Consider the following 25084-nt stretch of genomic DNA (forward strand, 5'->3'; position numbering starts at 1 on the left):
TATAGTGGCTGGATCAAAACGGCACAGTGAGCTTCTTTCATTTAGTTCTGTGTATCTTTTTGGTGTCTTTTCACCCATGATAGCCACTAAAAGCAGTACAAAAACAAACCAAAATTATAACTAAATCTTCAGACATCTGTATCATAAAGTATTAAGGCAAAATTTCAAGGCTGAAAAGCACATTTGATTACATTGCCCTCACAAAAATATCAATAAATAAAAATATGCAGTAATACAAAGCACATAATGTTATTAGATTTTCTTAACAGATTCATAAAAATAATATTTTAGGGAAAATTAAAAGATCTTGTCAAAATAAAATGTAGTTGACATATTCTTTATTTCTTACTTTTTAATTTCCATATTCGCATGGTGCAGTATCCAAATATATGTTGGGGTGAAAATAATACAAATAATTTCTGCATTATATGAATACATATTGGAGTGTATACTCATTTTTATTGTACTAATAGAATGGTGCAGAAGAATTTGGATATCACTCTCATCTCTGTGAAATGTTGGCAGTCCTTTGTAAGATTGGGTGCCTTTCGGCTTCTTTCCCTAGAATCTAGCTCACAAAGTCCTAGCTTGCTCTATACATACAGAATAAGCAACCTCAGAATGGGCATAAAGTCTATCATCAGAACACACAACCACTCCTCAACACATTTTTATATCCTGTCTGATCCTCAAATTTCTCTCCCCATTTGATTTGCTCCTTCTCTGTCTGACCAGGGTATCACTTTTTTGATATGGATTCTACTCCAACCAAGACATTCTGTCTGCTTTTATGCTTGTGAGAGAAATGTCTGGATTTCTTTGGTTTTGTACTTTTTTTTTTTCTCCAGTTACAAAGCAAGCTTCACTTTTCTCCACCAATCCATGTACCCTTAAATTGGATGTTAAAGTAATCTATATTACATGCATAGTTTTAATTTTCTCAGGGTATATTTTATCCTCACTTATTTGTGGCTTTCCTAAAAGATCTCTCAAGTAGAAGCTTACATTTATAAAGAACGATTAAATATTCTACTTTTTGTGCGGTACATATCCCTCCCCATAAAATTCCCTATGAGGAACTTAGTTATCAATTTAGTTTGTGGCTGTGCCCAGTATTTCACACAAACAGTAAGGGGGCAGTAGATGTTATCAATCTCTCTAATAACATTACATAGAAGTGCAACAAATTTAATGTAGCATTCATGTGCAACAGATAAAATGTACTCCTGTTTTTAATCTATATTCATTAGGTATTGTAACGATTTTAAAGGCCACATAAACTAGCATCACTACACCCATAAGAACAAACTTTCACTTGAATGTTGTTCTTTAGGAAACTTGCAGGTGAAGCAAAAGCTTTTTTCCCCCTATAATCTGAAAATGGTGTTTTAATGTTTACAAAAACAACACAGATCAGTTTTAGAAAAGTTTGAAAGTGCAGAAACATATGCAAAAGAGGACACAAATTACCGCTGATCCCACAGCCTCCAAATAACCATTAATAATGTCTTATTTAATATACATCTGATTTTACATGCAAAATTATACCACATAATTTTGTATGCTTTCTTACTTTCAACACCACATTTTTTGTATTCTTTTAGAATAAAATAAAAATACAGAAATAATCAGATTTCAACAGTATGTCTGGAAACGGTAGTAACAGCACTTTCATAAATAATTTATCTCTAATCCCTACATTGCTCTAAGAGGTGTGCTTGGCAAACACTTACTGCACAAGACTGTTATGAACAGTCGGAAAAGCAGGCAGGTTTGTGAGCAGAATCATCTTGAAAGTGAAGTCATTATGCTCCATGTTATTTTTGTTAAAAATGCTATGCAAAATATATTCAGTCACAGCCAAGGATATTTTCAAGGGAAGGCAGTTGGATCGGGTATGACTAAATGCATACAACTCAATCTTCTTAGGTGCTAAAAAAAGGAAGGAAGAAAAAAGAAAACAGGAGAGAGAATGTTCAGTTTATGACTTTAGCTCAACCAACAGGGCTGCTTATGATTAATAATGGGGAAGAAAGTAACTCTAGTATAAATCAAATGAGTTATTTGAAGTACCAGAGGGCTGTATAACTAGATGTCTACCTTTACGTCCTTTCCTTAGACTTTCTCTTTCCTAACCAAGCAAATGCTTCTATTTGTCATTACTTTTTAAATTATTTTTTAATTATTTTCAATATTTCTTTTAGAGACAGAGAGACAGAGCATGAGTGAGGGAGGGGCAGAGAGAGAGGGAGACACAGACTCTGAAGCAGGCTCCAGGCTCTGAGCTGTCAAGCAGAGAGCCTTATGCAGGGCTTGAACTCACAAACCGTGAGATCATGGCCAAAGTCTAGGCTTAACTGACTGAGCCACCCAGCTGCCCCTCTTCTATTTTTTTTTAAATGAGAGGAATAAATGTTACTAATCTGACTTTTGTGGCATTTGTGTCAAATGACTCCGTCAATACTAATATTTCTACAAAAGTGCAAATGTACATACTTTTTCTTTCTTTTTCTTTCATGACGTTTCAGCTTAGGTCAGAGCCAAGGGAAAGATCATTGGTATAAACCAAACACTCGACTTTTCTCTCAAATATAGATGAGAAGTGGGATGGTCAGAAGAGCACAGCCTTTAGGCCAGAAAAATGTTGCTTGGAATCCCGCCAAAGCTGTGTGATCTTGGGCTCTAAGATTTAATTTTCTCATCTCTAAAACAGAGCTAGCTCTACCTAAATTGAAAGCTAGTTTTAAGAACTAAAAATTACTCTCCTTCTCCACCTCCTCCTCCTCCACTTCCTCCTCCCCCTCCTCCTTCTTCTTTTAGTTTTGAGAGAGAGAGAGAGTATGAGCAGGGGAGGGACAGAGAGAGAGGGAGACAGAGGATCTCTGAAGCAGGCTCTGTGCGGGCAGTGGAGAGCCGGGCCCGGGGCTCGAACTCACAAACTCACAAACTATGAAATCATGACCTGAGCCAAAGGCAGACTCCCAACCTCCTGAGCAACCCAGGCACCCCTTAAAATTACAGTTCCATCAGTAGTTCCTTAGTAAAGGGCACTTACAACTACCTCTATTGAACTGTCCAAAGCAAAGTTAAACGTAAAAATACCGAATGTGTATTTTACAAATGTGTCCAGTGTAGATGTTTAAACTAGAAACCTCAATCTAATGTTCACTTTTAAGACTCTGAATCATTTTGGAAAAGGCTGGTTTTCCAAGTAACTTCATTAATTCTCCAAGTCTTTGTATAGTCCAGTTAAGCACAGTGGCCTGTGGCTTCGTCATTAGAAGAAATACAGTCTTCGCTGTTAACGAGCAAGGTAGGGGAGACACTCAAAGCCCCATTTTGTGTCACTTGCCAATTTATTTTCCACGTATTTATTTCATATTTAATATGCCAGGCTGTTTATAGAGTCTGGCTTATTCAAACTTCTGCACCTCCCTGGCTACCAGTCCCTTTCATGATTCCTATCTCTGGGCTACACATTACTCCTAATGCACACTCCCCTCTTCCCTCTGTCTGGAATGCCCCTCCATTTCTTTTTCTTTTTTTTAACTTTTTTTTTTTTTAACGTTTATTTATTTTTGGGACAGAGAGAGACAGAGCATGAACGGGGGAGGGGCAGAGAGAGAGGGAGACACAGAATCGGAAACAGGCTCCAGGCTCTGAGCCATCAGCCCAGAGCCCGACGCGGGGCTCGAACTCACGGACCGCGAGATCGTGACCTGGCTGAAGTCGGACGCTTAACCGACTGCGCCACCCAGGCGCCCCCCCCTCCATTTCTTAAGTAATGAAAACCCGTCCGTGTCTTATAGTCAAGCTCAAATATTTGCTTTTCCAATGCTTTTCTTGGTCCTTCCTAGCCTGGCATTGGTAGTCAAATGAAGGGATAACACTGGGGTAGATTGATGTTTAATATAACACTATTCCTGCCTTGAAGGAGATCACATCAGGTTTCCACCACTAACATGGGGTTTACAACATAGATCTCTTTACTCAGTTACGTAGGTGTGTTGATGTACAGCTGTCTGTTTTGGGGATCCTTTCATTGTAAGGAACAAGTGCCATACTGGATAAAGCATTCTTTTATCCCCTCCTGATACCATGATTCATAGTAAATGTTCTAGAAATACACGATGGAGGAATGAGTGAATGAGGAAAAGACTGCCAGGTCCTCCTTGGTGACCTCTTTCAATTACAGTGACTCTAGAGAAGAATGAGGAACATAAAACAAGGAAAGTAATCTTTTTGGTGTAATGAGGATTCTGTGGTCCTGGAAGAGAGATAATTTATCAGCATTAAAGTCACGCACAATGTCAATCAGTTTCACGGAGAGACCATGTGAGGTAGACAGATGACAAAAGATTAATCAAGCAACTGCTATAGGGCAAGATTAGTGTGCTGATTTCAAGCAAGGTTGACAGACAGATAAAAAGGTAAAGCAGTGCATTCCATGAGGCACAAGGGTGTTACTCCTGTTGCTGGAAAGTGATGGCAGGAAAATATATGTAAATAAAAAACTATCAGTTAATTGGGGAAAACTATTCACACCTTGAAAAAAACCTAAGCCCTGCCAAGAAATGATTTAGTTAATAAAGACATAAATAAATTTATTAAGTTGTTGGCATTATTCTGGATAGTGTGCTGGCTTCTTATAGAACAGAATGCCATGGCATGGGTTTGAGTGATCACCAGTGGCTGAAAACAAAAATAAGGTATGAAAAATTTCAGTTATTTTTGGAGAACTGAAGTTCAGGTTGATAGTGTAAGTAAATTTTCCTTGATCCTGGGAGCCAGCTTTATCAGTATTGGAGAGAAATTATGAGTTGGTTCCATATTATATAACGGCAACCCACTACGGCTTCTACCTATATTTTTAAAAATCATCGTTATGATGTCATGGATTTAACAGTGATGTGTTGTAATATAATTCAGGTATTATCCCTTTTGATACCCACTCAAGATATGATAGAAGGTAGGTTAGAATGAACTCTGTAGTGCTGGATTTGAGTTGGAGTAATCAGTGTGTGAACTCACGGTTAGCTTAATACATGCATAGCTGGATAGATAAGCAATTACAGATAGGTATTGATACATGGGTTAGTGCACTGGCTATGTCCTATGTGAGAACCTGTAAGCAGTGACATCCCAGTAACAGTGAGCAAACATCACCAAGATTTTGGTTCTTAAACATCATTCTCCAATTAAAGGAAACAGGACTTCTTTTTAATATTTTTTTAACGTTTATTCATTTTGAGAGACAGAGACAGAGCCTGAGCGGGGAAGGGGCAGAGACAGGGAGACACAGAACCTGAAGCAGACTCCAGGCTGTAAGCTGTCAGCACATAGCCTGACGCGGGGCTCGAACTCACAAACTGCAAGATCATGACCTGAGCTGAAGTCGGACGCTCAACCGACTGAGCCACCCAGGCGCCCCAAAACAGGACTTCTTGAAACATGTATCGTGCTATGACTGAGACAGGAAATAGACAAGATGGTCCTGGGTCAAACTACGTGACTCACTCCCAAGGAATAGAATATGGGATGGAAAAAAAAGGTAGCTTTAGTGAAGAAACCTTGCAAACATATTTTAATCAACTGATGAAGTTTATCACAAGCAGTATCAGTGGGAAAAGTATGGATCCCCTTATATGAGATGAAAAGAGGGACACTTAACCTCTGGGGTATGCTTGTCAACAGTCCATAACCCCAGTCTAATCATGTGAAAAGCATCAGACAAATCCAAACTGAGGGAGAGTCTATAAAACGCCTGAAAGTACTCATCAGACTCTCAAGGTCATGAAAAACAAAGAAGATGAAACTCACAGAATAGAAGAGACCAAGGAGATACGACAACTGAATGCAATCAAGTATACAGAACTAGATGCTGAAACAGGACAACTCACTAGTGGGAAAACTGGTAACATCCAAATAAAGTCTGGGGCTCAGTTAAGAGAAACATGCTGGTGCTGGTTTCTTAGTTTTGATGAATGGACCAGAGGGATTCAAGATGGTAACATTAAGAGAAACTACCTGAGGGATATAGGGAAACTGTGGTATCTTGGAAACGCTTCTGCACATCGAATAATCCAAAATGAAATTTACTTTAAAAAAATCTGACTTGATTTCCTCATGTATAAAGAGGCCAATGAGGCTTCTATCTGTGGTTTTTAAATTATCATGATAATGTCAATGGATTTAACAGTGATGTGTGTATTTCAGGCATTATTCTTTTTGACACCTAGGTTTTCCCATTTTCAGCCAATGTGAATATCCTCCAGTTGGTTCCTGATCACTTTTGACATGATCTCAGTGCTTAAGCTTCCTTGCTTTCTGTGATGATGCTGTGTTCCAGGGACATCTTGTGTAATTCTTTCCCTGGGCTGGGAATAAGTCATTTTTCTAAGGAGCATGTATGTCTTTTAGTGGAAAATGGTACTAGCTACTACAGATGGTGTACATGGGGATGCTGATTTTTAATAGATTGTTACCCCTTTTTTAAAATTTTCTTTTTAATGTTTATTTATTTTTGACAGAGAGAGAGAGAGACAGAGCATGAGTTGGGGGGGGGGGTGCAGAGAGAGGGAGACACAGAATCCAAAGCAGGCTCCAGGCTCTGAGCTGTCAGCACAGAGCCCGATGCAGACCATGAGATCATGGACCGAACTCACGGACCATAAGATCATGACCAGAGCCGAAGTCAGAGGCTTAACCGAGCCACCCAGGCACTCCTTTTTAAATTTATTTTTTAGAGAGAGAGGAAAAGGAGGGGCAGAGAGAGAGGGAGAGAATCCCAAGCAGGCTCTGCACTGTCAGCATGGAGCCTGACACGGGGCTTGATGTCACGAACTGTGACATCATGACCTGAGCCAAAATCAAGAGTCATTTAACCAAATGAGCCATGCAGGTGCCTCAGTTAATTGTTATTTCTAATGCATTAGTGTGTAGAGCTGAGAAAATACATATTTTATGGAAAATACAAGATAAAATAAATCATAATGCAACTGCCAATTCAAACGGAGAACCACCAGGGTTTTTTTGCTTATCCTCTGATTTTAAACATGTATCACTTTTCTTTAATGCTTTCCCAAGTATACAAGCATAAGCATTTATTTGCTTTATGCAACTATATATAAATAGAATAGCAGTATGAGTACGAGCATCAACAATATGATTAGTGAAGGCAGGGTAAGCTGTTTTTTGCAATTATTTTTGTCTCCAGGAGATATCCCACTGGAGAGGATAAGCCAGAATTATCTGTTTTAAAATAAATTGAAATAATGCAACTCTGAGTAGATTCATCTGCTTCTTTCTCTCCATCCTGATTTTCTGTCCCTAGAGGAGGTACCCCTCATTTTAGATAAATGCTAGCGTGCCACACACTTGTCTCTATTTTACTTTTTCTCATAAAATATATCCACAGTGATTACTCCACGGTGGTATATAAAAGTTCTCCTCTTTCCTTGAATAACCGTTCAGCACCCCATTGTATGGATATACCATAGCTTAGTATGATAGCCTCCCCTCGATAGACATTTGGGCTGTCTGTGTTTTGCTCTGATAAACAGTACTGTAATAAAAAGCTTTGTACACGCAACTTTTGTAATTCCGCTCGTGTATATTCAGGGTAGACGACTGAAAATAGGACTTGAGGGTCAAACGGTAAATTTTACTGTTGCTATTTGGTTCACATAGTTCTTTTTCACCTAGACTTTCTCTCCAGCTGCCAAATTTCTCTCCCTGCCTCAGGCTTCCACACTAATGAGAATTTTTAATCTAAAATGCAAATCCGGCCATTTCCTCCCTTTGCTTCTAGACTTCTGTGATTTCTCCGTCTTGACACAATGGAGGTGAACCTTTTGAATGAGTCACTTTGACAGGCATTCCTTCCTTGTTTTGCTTTCTAGGCTCACTTCCCGCATGTCCCCTGATATAACCTATCCAGTCACAGCAAACTTTCAGAACTCACCAGAAAGACATGTGCCCTCTCATGTGTTGCACATCATTGTTTCTCTCCCTGTTAATCTCTACACATCCATAAACATTCGGTTCATATTCTCTGCCTCTGTGAGTTCTTCCTAAATTTCCCCCAAATCAAAATCAGATTTCCCATTTTGCCTCTGTGGCGCTCTTTGCCTCCCTCTGTTGGAACCTCGGTGACATTTTTTGGCAACTCTTTCCTAATTACAATTTCCTATGATGTGGATGTGCCAAAACTGTGCTGAAAAGTAACGGCCAGGGTAACGCAGCCAGGAAGCAAACAGCCTGTCATCTGAACCTAGTTATTATTTCTCTAAGAGTCTGAGGTCTTTTGAGTAGACTGAACTACTTTTCTAAACATGGGGATTTTTCTAGTGGACTTTTCAGCTTCCAGACCTCTCATTGTGCTTTAAGCTCATTGACTCAGTAGATTTTAATGGAGACAGTGTGGTCTCTGACATCAGACAGACGCGAGTCTTATCCCTAACACTTGGCTTTAACATTTACCAAGAATAAGAGTCTTTAACCTTTAGGGGCACTTGGATATCTGACTCTTGGTTTCAGCTCAGGTCATGATCCCAGAGTTATGGGATGGAGGCCTCCATCAGGCTGCACACTGGGCTCCTCTGTCCTCCTCGCTGCTTGTACTCTCTCTCTCTCTCTCAAATAAAAAACAAAATACATGAAAAAAAAGAATGTTTAACTTTTAGATGAGTTCCTTAGTCAATATACCTCAAATTTTCTATAGATCATGTCATATAGATAGATAGATAGATAGATATAGATATATGTATATCACCTTTCTATATATACATATGCATACACCATGGCACGTGATATATACAGCATGTTTTTGAAGGTTCATAAACATCAGGAATCTTCCAACGAGAGCAGGAATTTTGCTTTGCTCCCCTGTATTTCTAAGCACGTAGACAGTAAACATACATGGTCGGTAGTCCATACACAACTGTGTGTGTGTGTGAATCATCTGTTGCAAAGCCCATTCCTGAGCAAAGGTGCCCTTCGTCCCAAGTTGCACTTTGCAGCGGATGGCAGTACTAACCTTCTGATTTCTGCCACTCCTTCTTAGAGCATTCAGGTTTCAAACTTGGGGATATTCCTGACCTTAAATATGTGCCGCACTCCTCGTGCTCCCAAGCAGCTGGCAAGTGTGTCCCGTCAGCTCTGCTGAGCAGTGTCCCTCTCCCTTGCTCATCCTCTGTCTTTCCTACTGTCCCCCTGCACCCCAGCCCCAACGCACCTGACTTTCTGAAAGGGCAGTCTCTAAACTAGTCTCAGCTCATGCCTTTCCTGGTCTACAGCAACAAACCACCCTCTCACTCCCACTCCCAAACAGGGTCCCTTTCTAAAAGTGTCATACCTGATGACACTATTACTGATTATACTATAGGTGATGAGTTCAAATAAATAACAAAAGTCAGTGTAATTGTAAAATATATATAAATATATAAACATATATATAATATATATCCATACACACACACACACACACACACACACACACACACACACGTATATGAGGCAGTTCCCCACAGACAAGGTTCAATATCCCAAGCACCTCATTTGGAATGCCCCATAAATGGTCCAACCTGACTTTATGTTCTTACCAACCTCTCCCCTCCCAAGTTTGTACCTAAAACAGCTCAACACGGTGTGCTTTACACCCTCAGGTTCTTGGGTACCGCTTTTTCTACCATTAAGCTATATCCATCTCTCTGTATGTGTCTCTTCTCATTGGAAAATCTGCAGAAAGCCTCCCGATACAGTCCTGTGCTCCTTGCTTCGCTGACTCTGTGTTCTATGCGCTCATATTCTGACGCCGCGTGAGTGTTTTGACCATAGGCTGTGGCTCATTCGTCTGTGGATTCTCCACGGCACCAGGCTCTTCCCCGCAGTGGAACCGCCTGCCCAAATGCTGGCCAAGTTGACTTCACAGGGTCAGAGATTCGGGAATTTGTGAGGAATCTTAGACATCTTCCAGTATGATACCTTCATTTCATATATTAGGAAATTGCAGTTCTGAAAAATCGTGAAACTATTTCGTTGAAACAGCACGAAAGCAATAAAATCAAGTGTGCATATACACTTTGGTTTTGGTATTCCCAGCGGGTAATAATCCTCCGAATTTTTCACTGTGATGGAGCAGGATCTTTTACCTCAGCCTTTGCCAGTGCTCCAAAGAGAGTACGTTCCCTATAGTAGGAGGTATATCACATGTCATAATTGTAAAATGGGTCAGAGGACCAGACCCCCAGGGCTGGAAAGTGCAGGTGTGGACTCTGCTGTTATTAGCCACGTTTTTATTCCTCATTATTTTCTCTTGAGTTCTGTTGATGATCGTTGTTATTCATGAAGACACAAAAGGTGCCCCAGCCTCTCCTTCCCTTCCTTGCTCACCAGCTCCAAAAGTCTTTCCCAAAGACAGGTATGACGCAATGAGATGCCTATACATCTATGTCTATACAGAGAGAGATAGATACAGAGAGAGAAAGACAATTTAGGTTTAGAAAGTAAAAGAGAGGTTTTTATTAACTGGGAAAATAGAAAGAAAGAAAGAAACCAGGGTTATTATCTTGGAAAAATACAATTAGGTTATCTGTGGTCCTATTAGCCAAGGCATCATCACCGTGGTTAGGTGAACAAGAAACATCGTCCTGCATCTATTACGTCATATGAGAGCTCAGATCTTTCCAATTGCAGAAGAATAAAAGTTGCGAATTCCCTCTGTGCGTCAAGCAGAACTTCCCTGGGTACACAACTAGGTGATGAGTTTCATGCCTCGGTGGGTTTTGAAATTTTAATTTAACTTAAATCCAACTTGAATTTTATGTGGCCCATTTTATTATCTTGTAAGAGAAACAGAATGATCTTATTTACAGCCTTGGTTTTTACACTGACAGGAAAAAACAAAAACTTTTCAACTCCCACTTGGCTTGCAAGCCTCAAGTCTTATAAACTGAAATGACAAATGTATGATTTGTGTAATCCAGTTACTCACAATTAGATTGTTCTTTGGGTTTTGTTTTGTTTTGTTTTTTTTGTCATAACACTCTGTGGTGAAAAGTTAACAACCACCACAAAAAGATGTGACATTACAAGTAAAACTCAGAACTTAAAAAAACAAAAAACAAACAAACAAAAACACTGAAGAAAAGCACTGCGAAGTTTTAGAAGGGATTACAAAATGTCCTCCACAAACGGCAAACAGAGGTCACTGGTGATATCTTATAGGAGACTGGAAGGGGTAAATGTAGCACATATTGAAAAAAAAAAAAGAAAAAAAAAACCTAACAAGGTGTGGGCCTTGCAAGAATTCCCCTTAATCAAATCAACTCTGCTCTTTTCCCAAATGTTCCCCTAGGTAAACGTGGGCCCTTGCTGTATTCTTTGGTAGAATGTAACCGGAAACACTACCTCAGGCTCCCTAACGTTTAAGGAGAATCCGTCCCCCTATAAGGATGGCTCAGAAGCCTGGTGTGAACTCATGTGACCCATTTTCCGGGCTCTCAAACTGTTCAACCAAGAGCACCCAAAGAACTGTGCAGATTTCAAAGAGCATGTCTCAGAGTTTAATGAATTAGGGAATGGTAGCTACTGTCTGCATCAGGAGACCTCAGGCCTTACAGAGGAAATCAGACACCTGTCCTTCATTGCCACCAAAGCCTCTGTCTCTCTCTCTCTCTCTCTCTCTCTCTCTCTCTGTCTCTCTCAGGGTGCAGTATAGACTCCATCCAGCACAGCCTGGGGAAATGAACTCTGGCAGGTCACCCTGGGGACAAAGGGACACAGGAGCTCTAAAACTTTCTAGGATGATCAATGTTCTTGTACCCAGTCAACCCAACCATTGACAACATCAACCCAGAGCTTGGTCTTCTGGGGGTTGACATGGAGTGGAGCGAATATTCCAGAGCCCAGGCTAAGAAGCGATGTGCCTGAAACACACCCCACTTTTCCATCAGACACTGGCGCCCTCTTCCCCTGCACCGTCCTTCCCCTGCTCCCATCAGCCCTGGACTGTGTCTGCCCTGCTCCCCAAGTGGGCGGCAGCACGGAGGGAAAGTGACCTCCAGAGCCTCTGCAGGAAGGAAAGGGGGCTTCCCCCCCAGTCCCTGCTCCGCACCGCACACACTCTTCCTCCTGGACCTTCCAGAGGCCAGACTGGAGGCCCCACTGGCTGTGCATTTCTCAGGCTCGTGCCCATCCCGTTCGTCACCCTAAACTTTGCTATTTAAATGAACTTTTCCTCCCTCCGGTCTTTGCCCCGGGGCTCTCCCGCAGCCTCGCCTCCTCCAGTCCCTCCCTCCTCGGTCCCAGCCCCCTGGGCCTTGTGTCCTCCTCCCCCTCCCCGCGCCCCTTCACCTCCCGCAGTCCTGGCTGGGCTCTCCAGATTCCCGGGCCGCTGGCTGGTGAGAAATCTCGGCTGCAGCCAGGACCGGAGTCCCCCGCGCGCGGCCCGCTGGCAGCAGAGGGCGAGGCTGCGAGAAGGGCGAGAGCTGTCGGGGAGGGAGGCCGGCCGTCCTCCCCGCGAGCCTGCGGGCATGCTGCAGGGGGCCAGGGGCCGGGGGCGCTGCTAAGTGCCGGAGCCCCTGCTCCGGGCTGGCGGACCCGGGCCAGCGGGCCCCCCTCCCCACCCCGCCCCACTCCCGCCGAGCGCGGCCGAGCGGCGCAGAGAGGGGCGTAGGGGGTGCCCCTCCCCGGAGCAGGTGCCCAGGCGAGCCGGGAGAAGACGAGAGGGGGGAGTGGGCGCGCGGCGCGCGGGGAGGGGCGCGGGGAGGGGCGCGCCGGGAGCAGGGGGCGCGCGGGGAGGGGCGCGGGCCGCGGCGCAGTGCCGGTGTGTGCGCGCGACGGCGAGCGGCGGGCCGGGCGCGAGGGAGGCGAGGACAGGGCGCATGTCTCGTCCCCGCGAGCAGCCGCCAGACGCGCCACCACCATCTTCTGCATGTGCAACCTTAGCAGCCGGACGGGAAACCGCTCTCGGGGCTATGGAGACTGCGGGAAAAACCCGGCGGCTCGCGATGGGCTGCTGAAGGGGCGCAGTGGGGGACCACCAACCGCCCGCACCTCTCTCCTTTTTCCTCTTTTTTTTTTTTTTTTTTTTTTTTTTTTGGTCGTTTTTAATTTTAGCGCCATCGTGGTCAATGCCTGTGTGAACAGCCTTTAGGAAGAGTGCGAGAGAAAGAGAGAGCGCGCGCCGGGGAGAGGAGAAAAGAAGATGAGGATTATTTGCAGGCAGATTGTCTTGTTGTTTTCTGGATTTTGGGGACTCGCCATGGGAGCCTTTCCGAGCAGCGTGCAGATAGGTGAGCTGTGCCTCGGTGGGGCGTGCATGTGGGTGTCTGGGGCAGGCATCCGAAAGTGAGTTCGGCGAGTTGCCGGGGAGCCGTTCGGGGATTCGGGCGAGCCCGCCTCTCCCTTCCCCTCGCCCCGGTGCAGGCTCACTGGGGATATACACACCCTGCACACCCGTTCCTCCGCGCCCGCTCTCTCACTGCCACCTTGGGCTCGCGTCGCTTAAGTAGGCTTGGAAGAAGTTGCGGGGGGGAAGCCCTCCGTGGGTTTGATTACATGCAGTGTGGTCTTTCTTTTCACCCCTTTCCCTGGAGCGCTAAGGGGTGTCGAGTTTGGCGGGGGTAGTATCCTTATTATTATTATTATTATTATTATTATTATTATTATTATTATATGTTGTAAAGACCCTTCTGCCCCTGCTGGACTCCGCAGCTTTCTGGCTCTTCCGGGAAGACCCTGTTTGAGCAGAAAGCGTTTGCACCCGCACCCCGCCGCCTCTGCTCGCTGCCGGTTAACCCATTGCAAAGTTAGGTCGCTTTCCTTCCCGAAGCCTTCTGTCCCTCTATTTTGTTTTCCTCTTGCCTCTTTGGCCCTTACGCCTCCCACTCGACTCGACCCTGTCGCCAGGGACCCTCCCCATGCCTGGCTCTTCGTGCCTTCTCCGCTCCTGTCTTTTAATGGGACGCAGCTATTGAATTTCTTCCAGCTGAGCCCAGCCTCAACACTGCACCACGTCCCCGGGTCTGTGCACTAGACGGAGCTCAGGAGGCTGAGTCCACGAGCTGCAGGAAGACAAAGTTCATTTCTCCTTCCCGACTCCCCGCGTCCCTTTATTTCCGCGTTTTAATGCAGATCCTCCCCTGGGTGCCTCCGCTTGCCGCTTGGAGAGAGATGCCCCCAGCTTGGCTGATGTAGCAAGGTGCTGGGAATCATGGGGAGGGCAAGAGACAGAAAGGGAAACACACTCCGTGGGCCCAGAGGTCATTGTGCTGTGACAGATTGGGGCACGAAAGAGCTGAGCTGTCCTAAAGACCAAGATCCCAAGCGTGTACCTTGGGGACAAAGGGCAGTCCCGAGACTGGAAGCTGTCTTCCTAATGGTGTGTGTGTTGCTGAATGACAGTGGATTTGACAGGGCTCCGGGTGGGGACTGCATTTCCAAGAGGAAACGTTGAATGTGCTTTTCCTGCTGTTTTTATTAGGTGGTCTCTTCATCCGAAACACAGATCAGGAATACACGGCCTTTCGATTAGCAATCTTTCTTCACAACACTAGCCCCAATGCGTCCGAAGCTCCTTTTAATCTGGTACCTCATGTGGACAACATCGAGACAGCCAACAGTTTTGCCGTGACAAATGCTTGTAAGTAAAACATAAGTTGTGGATAAATTAGACAATCACAGTGAGGCCACACGGCGCCCCCTCCCCTGTATCATTATTATTTTACAAATTGTTTTTGAAAGAAACGCAAGATTGCTACAGTTGGCTGTTTCCAGAGCAAATCAGAGTTAAAAACAAGATTTAGTCTTGGGGATATGCAGCCGGTCTTTCTTTCTTTCTTTCTTCTGTCCTTCTTTCTTCTTCTTCTTCCTCTTCTCCTCCCCCCCCCCCCCACCCCTCCATTTCTTGTCTGGATAATTCAAGTTGATTTCTCCTTCACCATTCCGGTGTTATTCCTATTACCCGAATGTCAAGTTAGGGAAAATTGTACCCAATCTAGTTTTTTATTCTGTTCCCCTGTTTTTTCTTATTTGCTTTTCGCTTGAGTAAGCCCATGTCTTGCTTTTAAAGAAGACACAAGCTGTCTTACCCTGGCAAAGGCAAAGGCAGCTTTGTTAAGAGTGAGAAAGAGAGGAGCTGTGATGTGCAGGAAATATATTCTAGATGGTTGGTTGACGCTGCAGATGATCTGGTGATGTCACTTGAGGCTGCCCTACTCTTATATTCTGGGTTGTAAATGTCTCTTACTATCGCGTGATGCATGTATCCTGTGGATATACCTCCATGAATCCTTAGCTCGATGCCAAATCATGTTAGTCTACACTCCACCTGAATTCACGAACCAGCCCAGCCTGATCTATTATCCCGCACGATGAAACTCAACGGGTGACCTCACCTAATGCTGTAGTGAAACGCTGGCACAGTGCTCCCCCACCAAAGTGCTGTATAACTTAATGCAAAAAAAGGTAATCAATTGTGTACTAATTTGAAACTCTCTCACATACGATCAGCCACCAGAGCATTTATACAGCATTTTCCCTCTTGAGGGAAATACATGTTTCAAATATCTCCTCAGCTTTTACATTCTCATTTACCCTGTTCAAAATTTTGGGGCTTCAGATGATGGTTACAGATTATGTAAGAGAGATAGGAAGACTTCCTTTGTAGTTTTGCATAGCAGTAATAAAATGTTTAATTTGAATTGTATTTTTATTATTGTATCAAGTGGAGTATATTTTGATTTTAAAAGTCCTGTCAGTACAAGAAAGTATACTGAACAAGGAAGTGATATTGAAAACAAATGGTTTTTAAATATTTGGAGGATATCTACTTCATTAATTTAATTGTTTTATTTCATATTATTTTGCCATTGACTCATCTAACAGTTACCAGGATTGCTTTTCTGTAAATTTTGGCATCCAACTATTACTTTATTTTAGTTGGTTTCATAAGGAGGTACAAGCACTTGACATATTTGTAAACTGCCACAATTGTGTTATTTTTCAGGGATTCTGTAGTTGCTATGAGCACTATTGAATTAGGAAAAATCGTTTGTCATGTTTAGTGATACAATCAATATTATAGCAGGAGGAAGTTACTTTTAAGCAGAAACATACGTGAATTAGAGCCATGTTTGTGGATAGTTATATTTGCAGATTTTATCAGCTGTTAGTTTTGTGTTTGAAGTTTTGAAAGGAATGTCAACATTTCAAATAGTTCTAAAGTATTCTGCTCAGTACCTGAATATTCTTTATTTTTTAAATTATTTTTGCTTGTCTGTCCTGAGATTCTATCAACAAAACATTACTAAGTTTAAAAATAAGTCATGATCCACATATATTCGACAGTGCTTTGTCGACAGTAAACTCCTATTTAAATATTAATCCTTATTACTAAATTTTGAAAGGCTTTCTAAAAAGTGTCAGATATATTAGTTTTACTGTGTTTTGCTTTTACAAATTAAGTTCTTAAGTATTCTGAAGTTTGTATTGTGACTTCCAGCTGTAGAAACCATAAAGCGCTGATCCTTTCTTACCTCCTATCATTTGTTAATCTCCTTCAGGATAATTTTAATTAGCATTATTTTTTTAATGTAATGAAACTATTATATAAAGTATTACTGGTAAAGTACCTATAAACATGAGGAATTGCCAAGATGCTGCACACAGAATGAAAAATTAGAAGATCTAAAATAGAGAAAATATGCTATTTTTTAACATGTTAGGATTGAGAAAACTAGGTAAACTTTAAGACTGCTGATGTTTGAATCCGAGTGTGATACAATGTTAATGATAATATTTTTCAATAATCACAAATAATTGATTTTGTGTGCGTTTAACATAGTTTTTTCAAACAACATAAATTGTAAATGAGGAAGAAACATTTTCTAGTAAAGAAAAGGACGTATTATGATTATTTTTTTTTTGACAAATGAGTGTGCCAAATGTCCTTAAGGCAAATCTAAGCAGAATTTGGGGGGGGAAAAATCAACTGTCACAGACTGTGGGTCAGGGGATTGGTGTTTGTTGTGTGGACTCACCGAGAATACATACATGTGTGGTTTTCCGGTCTAATTAAAGGTGAAGCATAAGCAGTAAGTATGAGGCAGCCTCATCTATCAAGCTCTCTGCCTTTGGGTACAAAAGGATAAAAATAGTATTCTGGAAAATTAACATGGAACTTATTCCTCAGAGTGATACAGACTGGATTTTTAAATTTTTCATGTTAGATTAAATATAAAGATATAATATATGACTGGCTAGGTTTATTTTCATTGCGATTTTCCTGTACTGGATCCTTGTAAAACTGCACCGTCCAGCCTGTCTGTGAATAAGGGCCATCACACAGGATAAGTATACGTGAAAGGCACAAAACGCAGATTAAAGAATAAAGAATATTGGTCATCTACTGGACAGATACAATTTCTTGCTGCTGCTTCTGCCTCAGAACTAGGACTTCTAAGAATACTTTGGGCAATCTAAACATTCTGTATACACAGTTTACATACGATGTTAGTCTAGACCTGATTAACTCACACTTACCACTTTGGGTACGAATACCAAGTTCCTGAGCGGGGAGGGGGGAAATTTCGGCTTAGGTTTTCTTTTGTCTTTAATAATATTTGTGGAAGATTCATATTGTTTTCCTTTCAAACTGTTCACATTGTCGGAAAGTCACACTTGGCTCAGTATAAAACTGAAATTATAGGAAATACAGATAATATAAAACGATGACCTATTTCAATAACGATCAAAAGTAGGTATAATAAATGACCCAAGTATTCAAATTCCAAAATGTAATTAAAAGTATATCTTTCTTTGTTGTGATTTATCTAAGCATGGGGTATAGCAAAATGGATATTTTATAAATAAATTCAACATGGCGGTGCTCTCTAATAAAATGCCATACAGTTGACTGATACTAGCTATCCTTACAAACAGACATGCTATTTAAATTGGATATGTCCTTTGCAAAACATTTGGGATCGTCTGAAAGCACGCTGTTTTCTTATATTTTCAGTAGTTAACAGAGATATTTTGTTTTAGAGGATGCTGTGTGTTAAATTTGACCGTAAGTAATAACCAAAATAGTAGAGTAGTCTATCACCAAATTTTTAAAAGCTAAAAATATCTGAGCCATTACAATTATTAGCCTAATCCGCTTGCATTAGAAACCCTTCCTTTAGTAAGACAGTACCTATGCAACGTAATCCACAAAGACTCCGTTTCTGAAATGACTCACTTTTCAGATGGGCCGTCGGAAACGCATAATAAAACAGATCAAGTACTATATTGTTGCTTTGGTGAAATAATAAAATAATCTTATGATATATATCCAACTTTTTTAACTTGGACAGGAAGGACCATTCAGGTAATACTTCTTTTTTTTTTTTTTTTTTTTTTTGATGAGGTGTTAATCTTACTCTCCTTTTCTGTCTAAAGTCTTTTTGGTGGTTTAAAAAATGGTGGATTGGAAAGTTGTAACAATCCCAAGTAGAATGAATATTATACCCTAGTAATGGTGGAAAAGTTGTTCTTTTTAGAGTTAAATAATCATTCTCTTTGTGGCCTGTTTATTTGTCAACTCTAAGTATTCAGGATGAGTGGTACTTGTAAAAGTAGGTTTCTATGTAAAATATACTTGTTTAGTTAATCTAAATATTTTGGAAATGTGACACTATACCAGTCGACACTTACAAGCCTTTCCACTTACATATGGTCCTTAATAAAAACTCACTGAATTTAAGGGTACTAAATAATACTGTCTCCTCGCTCTAATTCAACAATGCTTAAATACCATACATTTTCCATTTTAGGGGCATGAAGCCCTAAAAAGCCATTCTAAGAGTTTACATTGGGCCAATATAATAATCCTAAACATGGTAAAAATAAAAGTCTGGTAGTTTGACCTGCAGAGTTGTTATTAGAGGAATATAAGAATTCAATGCTGTTTGACTTTTGATTATTTTTACAGAAATGAACAGTGTGACTACTCTGACCTCCATGAGATTTCTTTATTTTGAATTGATTCCAAATTCTATGTTGATCTGGAATGATTCTTTGATAATCTTTCTCTCTTCCTCTTCATTTTTCTATCCTGAGAATGATGAAAGTCCTATTCATATAGTTAGTCCCTTTCTTGAGGGATAGGATGGTCCATAATTTGCATTGCTGTACTTGAAAATTTTCATGGGATTAAGCTTTCATAAAACGATTAGAAAAATTCCTTAAACTTTTTTTTCCCATCCAGATCATTCCAAATGTTATTGATTTCCCAAAGAGGAAAATTTTGACTTTGCAGCGTTAGGAAATATGTGTGTATCTTATTCACAGAATTTTATTATTGCTGAGGAGTTTACCGTGAAGAATAAATGTAGTACACCTTACGTTTTATGATGACACATAGTTTTTAAACTGCTTTCATATACATGATTTCGTTTGCCCTCAAGCTTGTCTTAAAGAGAAACACTCTCAGAAGATAGTCATTAGTTTGGTGGGTAAGCCAGCTTTGGCTCCAAGGAGTCCCGGGACTTGTCAAACACCAGGTAGCTAATAGGCTACAGGTGAGGGTTTGAACTCTGGTTTTCTAACTACTGTCCTAAGTTATTTTATGAGGAGTCTATTGGGTGTGAAAAATACATCTATATTGAGATTACTTATGTTAAGAAAGAAAAAAGAATTGCCTTTTATCTTTTCTTCTAATTTACTTGCAATGTTTTGAAGAAAATAGGGCAAGACATTTCTGGGCAACTTCTTCATTAATCATATGACAGTGAGTGATTTAGCAAAGGCTGAAGTCATATTATGTAATGAATTTTTCCATCCATTCACTGGATTAGGTAATGAATGTAACCATTTATTCATTAAGCCTATTTACCAAGGGCAACTGTATTTAAGACGCTGTGCTCGCAGTGAGGGTACGGGAACATGTAGGGTTGGGTACTGCCCTCAAGGAGCTGAGAGCCCTGTGGGAAAGACAGAAAAGTCAGGCATTACAGTACAGTCGAACTCAATGCCATGATGGAAAAACAGCGCTACACAGAGATGAACACGAGAACAGCACCAAACTCAGCGTGACATCTCAGGTGCAGATCTCCGTCTTAAAGGTCTCATTGAGTCATTTGAAAAAGAGGAAGGAAGGGAGCCAAGCCTGGCCCCAAGGAACAGCACAGGACAAGGCCCTCAGGTGTGGGAGAGGCAGGTGTCTTTGAGCCACTGAGTATGGTTTAGTCTGGCCGGTGGTATTGAGTGTGAGGGAAAGGACAGGTCTGCTAGGGGAGCAGATTTCTTGACCCACAGAGGATCTTGTTGATGTTTTGATTTTGTCGATGGATAAAAAAGGGGGCCGTTAAATGATTTAAACACAACAGTGACATCATCAGATGTATATTTTATAAAGAATAGGCTGGTCACAAGAAAGTGAATGAATCGGAAGGGAATATCATGGAAGAAAAAGCCCAAGTCGGTTGAGTCTTGAAGGAATACAGTTTAGGATGACACATGCTTGAATGAAAGTAGAAGCCCCGAGTACTGAGAAGAGCACACAGATCCCAGAATACAGAACTGTGGACAGAAGCTCATGCTGGGTTAGGTGTCTTTGTCGGGGAGTGGAAAGGAGGCGTGGTGAGAATGAAAGATGAGTGCTCAGATTTCTAGCCTGGGCACACAGTTGGGTTCTGGTACCATGCACTGGGACAGGACACGGAAGAGAAGGAGCAGACCTGAATGGCGAAGGTGAGGTTACGGAAGTACTGATTTTGAGGGTTTAAGAGACATCCAAAATGGAGCTGTGCTGTAGATGGTTGGACTTGTGTTTTTGGAGCTGCAGGGCTCAGTGGGAACTGAAGACAGGCATCTGGTGATGATTGAAGCCAGGGAGGTGGTGAGATCACCCAGAGAGAGCAAGAGCGGTGACAAGACGCTGAGGAAAAAACCCTAGGAAATGCCTTTACTGGAGGGGCAGGGAGGACAATGGGTCAGAAGGTTCAGAGGAAAATGGGACAAGAATAATTTCACGGGAGTCAAGAGGTGAGGACAATTTCAAGTAAATAGTGAAAAACCTTATCAAAGGCTGCAGAATTTAAAGAATGAATTGCAGGGTTAACTGATCTTAAACATCAGGCTTTTCTTCTCTTCAGAGTGTTCTTTTATATTTTGACTAGATTAAAAAAAAGCCTTCATTAACCCCACGTGGATTCTATTAATAGTACTCTTTCGTAGATAGTGGCCTAGAATATTCTTACCTTTTTCTCAGAGGTAGGGAGAAAGTCTTCCTTGACTTTTACCCAGATGGGCTTGAATTTGCATCGTGCTGGTGGGTAAGTCACTTAACACTTCGGAGCCTCAGTTTCTCAATCCAATAACCCAGGGAAATAACACCTTCCATACGTGAATTTTACGAATTTTAGAAAAGTGTTTGGAAAACAGAACATTCATTCATAACACAATTAAATGTAGTTGTGTGAACATTTTCTGTGTCATATGGAGCATTTATTTCCGAGCCTAACTTCACATTGTAAGAGTTACATTTTCTGTTGAGATTTTGGGAAGTAATTTATATTTTGAATGAATATATTTTGTAGACATTTCCTAGGAATATTTTTTTACCTCCCACTGAATGGCTAATTTTAATTTACATATAAAAGTCTAAATACCTATTTTTCAAAATTATTTCCAGGTCCTAACAGAGGATAACTTTATCTGGAATCTATGGACCATTCAGAGAGAGGATTAGTTCATGGATGGATGAAAGAGGTTGATAAATTCTCCTAAGTATATGCAAAATTTTATGTTTTTAAGCACTCTGTGTGTGTGTGTGTGTGTGTGTGTGTGTGTGTGTTGTGTGTTTACACAGACACAGTCTAAACTTTTTGGATGACTTCTCAGTGAATCCCCACCACAAGAAAAAGGGTCCAAGACCACAGGTCTAAAAGAGCTACGCATAAATTAGAAACAGACAAACACTACTTCATTCCCTACCTTCATCAGTTTAGAAGCCAGTTGGATTTTATCCTTGAAACTAACCAGGAATCTTTCCATCAAATCCATCTCCATTAGCTTCTTTCTTGACGTAGAAAATAATCAGTGTCTCCCTGGCTGGAAAAATGCTTGGCTTGGTCCTCAGCCTCTCAAACTGCCATCCCATTATTTTTATTCCTTCTCTTACTATCAGAGGTTCTACGCATTCCACATCAGCTCTTTCTATTTTTATCATGATTTGTCTTTTCCCTTACTATCACCACTCCTGGAACACTGTGTTCTTGAAGGTCATCAGTGACTTACAAATTAGCAAATCCAATTGTTATTCCTTGGTCTTCATTGTCTCTTAGGAGTCTTCGAGATTTGCATTGCTGAAGACTTCCTGTTCTTTGAAACTCATTCCTCGTCTGGTATCAGTAGCTACTTCAGCAGGGGGCTGACTACCTGACCAAGGTCTTGTGTTAGTTGCCTCAGTTCTTACACAGCTGCAAGAAGCAGGCCTTATTATTTCCATCGTTTTATTTGTGGAGAAACTGAACATTTGTGGTGAAGAAAACTTGCCTCACCGTCATGTTTTCAGGGTATCAGATATGGAAGTCCAGTTTTACTGGCCATTCATACTATGGCAGCTTGGGAAGCACAGTATCCACGAGATACCCATCACTTGGTGTGACAGCAGCTAGGTAACTCTTACTTTAAATAGAAACCTGTTTTTCTTAAAGCTACCTCTTTGCTTTAACAACTTTGATTCACCCCAGCCATTGCGTGTTGCATTCTACCAGTGGACGTCGATTCTTGGATGGATTTGCCATGCAGCACAGAAATGAGAGACTTCTCCTTCTAATTGATGACACCCCCATCGCTTTATAAAGTCCATGTCACAAGTACTGCCAGGTATAAAAATGACAAAATGACTCTTTTAAATGTTATGCAAACAGTGTCTGGTTACTTCATCAGTTGACCAACCTACAGTCAAACCTTGGACTGAGAATAACCTGTTCCGTGAGTGTTCTGCAAGACGAGCAAACATTTCTAATACATTTTAACTTGATAAATGAGCCATGTCTTGCAATACGAGTAGTCCGTGATGCCGAATGTCACATGAGCCAATGGTTCTTGAAATTTGCTTTGATATACAAGTGCTTTGGATTACAAGCATGTGTCCAGAACAAATATGCTCACAACCCAAGGTTTACTGTATTTTATATTCTTTTATAGGAGTGTCATTTGATTTCAGAGTAACTACTCCCATTCAAAACATATTTTCCCAAGTCCTTCCCTTTCATATTTGTTTAGCTCTCAGACGTTTTCTTTCAGGTTTTCTTGGACGTGTTATTAGATTCCAAAGAAACATAGCGTTGACAGTCTTAAAGAACATCACCCAAGTCAAAATTGCTGTCTGGAGAGCATCATCAGTTGTCTCTGTCTTAATAAAACTACTGGTATCATCAATAAAAAGTTATCTTAGAAATGAATGGTAACAAAATGTGAGATTTAGTACTTTCCTTGAGTCGATGACTGTGTTTCTCCAGATGCAGGAGAAATCCCACAATCAGCGATAGGTAGCATTGGCTTACTTTTGTTGCTTATGTGCTTCCAAATTAAGCAGCTTTTCGTCAGGAACTTTACATATATTATGCCCTGTGTTCTATTTTTCATGTTTTTGTCTTTTAAGTAACATGTATTTATGAAAATTTCGAATAATTCAGAAATCTTAAAAAGTACAAGTAGTCCGTAATCCTACCACTTAGAGGTAATCACAGTGCAGACCTAGATAGGGAGACAGAGAGAACTAAAGGATACGAGGCTAACATATGTCTAGAAATAAAAGCATTTAATAAAACTGATGACATTCTCTGCTTACATGTTTTTGAGGGTTTATTTCACATACCATAACAAGTTTTCCGTCTGTACATAAGAGTGGTCCCACTTTCTTTTACTCCTGCAGGGTATGTCTTTCTGCCTTTACTGTGGTGGGTCAACCTTGAGGTTGTTTCCACATTTTTGAGAGTACAAACAAAATATCTGAAAAACTATTTGTGTACCTGTGTGAGTATTGTAGAGCTAATTCCTGGTGATGAAATTTACTGAATCAAATATTGTGAGTTTTTGCTTTTAATGGACACTGTCATTTTCTTCTCCTCAAAAACAAAACGTTACTTAAATTTACAATCGCCAAAATGTGAGGATGATTGTTTTTATATGACCTGCCAACACTAAGCTGTTAAGTATCCTGAATCTTCACTTGTCCTGATGGGTGCAAATGACATCTAATTGCTCCTTTAATTTGCATATTTATTATTAATAGCGAGGCTGAGAATATTTTCATATATTTATAAGACCTGTGGCCTTCTCTTGTGTTCTTCTCCTTTGCCAACATCTTCTTCTTCATGGGAGTGTTTTATGTACTATAGAAATTAACCCTTTGTTGTCTGTGTTACAGATTATTTTTCTCCTGTGCCTTTGGCTTCTAGCTTTATATATGATGTCTTTTATCATACAGACACATTAAATTTTTATGTAGTCAGATCTGTGAGTTATTTTCTTTATGGCTTCTCTTTTTTCATTTTTGTTTTGTTTTGGTTCGGTTTGGTATTTTTGGTTATACTCATAAGGGTATTCCTAACCTTAAACCTATAAAAATGTTATCCTACATTTTACTCATACCTTTATGATTTTAAATGTTATATTCATAACACCCACTTTTGGAATTTTCTTATGTCCATTAGGGACTTTTTTTTTCTGCGCTATTTTTTGAATGAGTTATTCTTCCACGGCTGCTTTGCACTGACACATTTGTGCACACCTCCTGCTCTTTCCCGAGTGAATTCGAGCTTGGACGGGAGTTCTGCATTTTCTCACTCCCAACGTTCTCCTGTTTGTTGTTGTTCTCCTTTCTCCCCTGTGGGTCCCTGGTGGTCACACTACTCGTTTTGATAGGTTTATCATCTCCTTTCCTGCTCCTCTTTCTTCCCTGTTTGTCACTCACCATCTGACCAATGTACATCTCCAAAGTGCACCGTGAATACTGTCACCTTTCTCCATTTCTGTCCCGCTGTTCTGTCCCCTTCAATGGTGCTTTTTCTCATAATTTCATAATTGA

The 25084-nt window shown here is 41.0% G+C and overlaps 1 protein-coding gene across 15 annotated transcripts in view; it reads left to right on the forward strand.

Annotated features, from left to right (window-relative positions):
- Positions 1-12404: 12404 nt before the first annotated feature.
- Positions 12405-25084, forward strand: part of GRIA4 (glutamate ionotropic receptor AMPA type subunit 4) — a 402642-nt gene continuing 389962 nt past the window's right edge. For 6 of the 15 annotated variants that reach the window (XM_045482616.1, XM_045482615.1, XM_045482628.1 and 3 more), the window contains exons 1-3: positions 12410-12698; positions 13120-13295; positions 14486-14644. In XM_045482616.1, coding sequence (XP_045338572.1) covers positions 13208-13295; positions 14486-14644 — 247 coding nt within the window. In that variant the 5' untranslated portion in view covers positions 12410-12698; positions 13120-13207. Of the gene's footprint in view, positions 12699-12805; positions 13296-14485; positions 14645-25084 lie in introns of those variants that run through there. The other 9 variants (XM_045482625.1, XM_045482624.1, XM_045482623.1 and 6 more) reach the window with 7 other exon arrangements.

Source organism: Leopardus geoffroyi, chromosome D1, assembly GCF_018350155.1.
Source record: "Leopardus geoffroyi isolate Oge1 chromosome D1, O.geoffroyi_Oge1_pat1.0, whole genome shotgun sequence".
In the NCBI taxonomy this organism is placed as follows: domain Eukaryota; kingdom Metazoa; phylum Chordata; class Mammalia; order Carnivora; family Felidae; genus Leopardus; species Leopardus geoffroyi.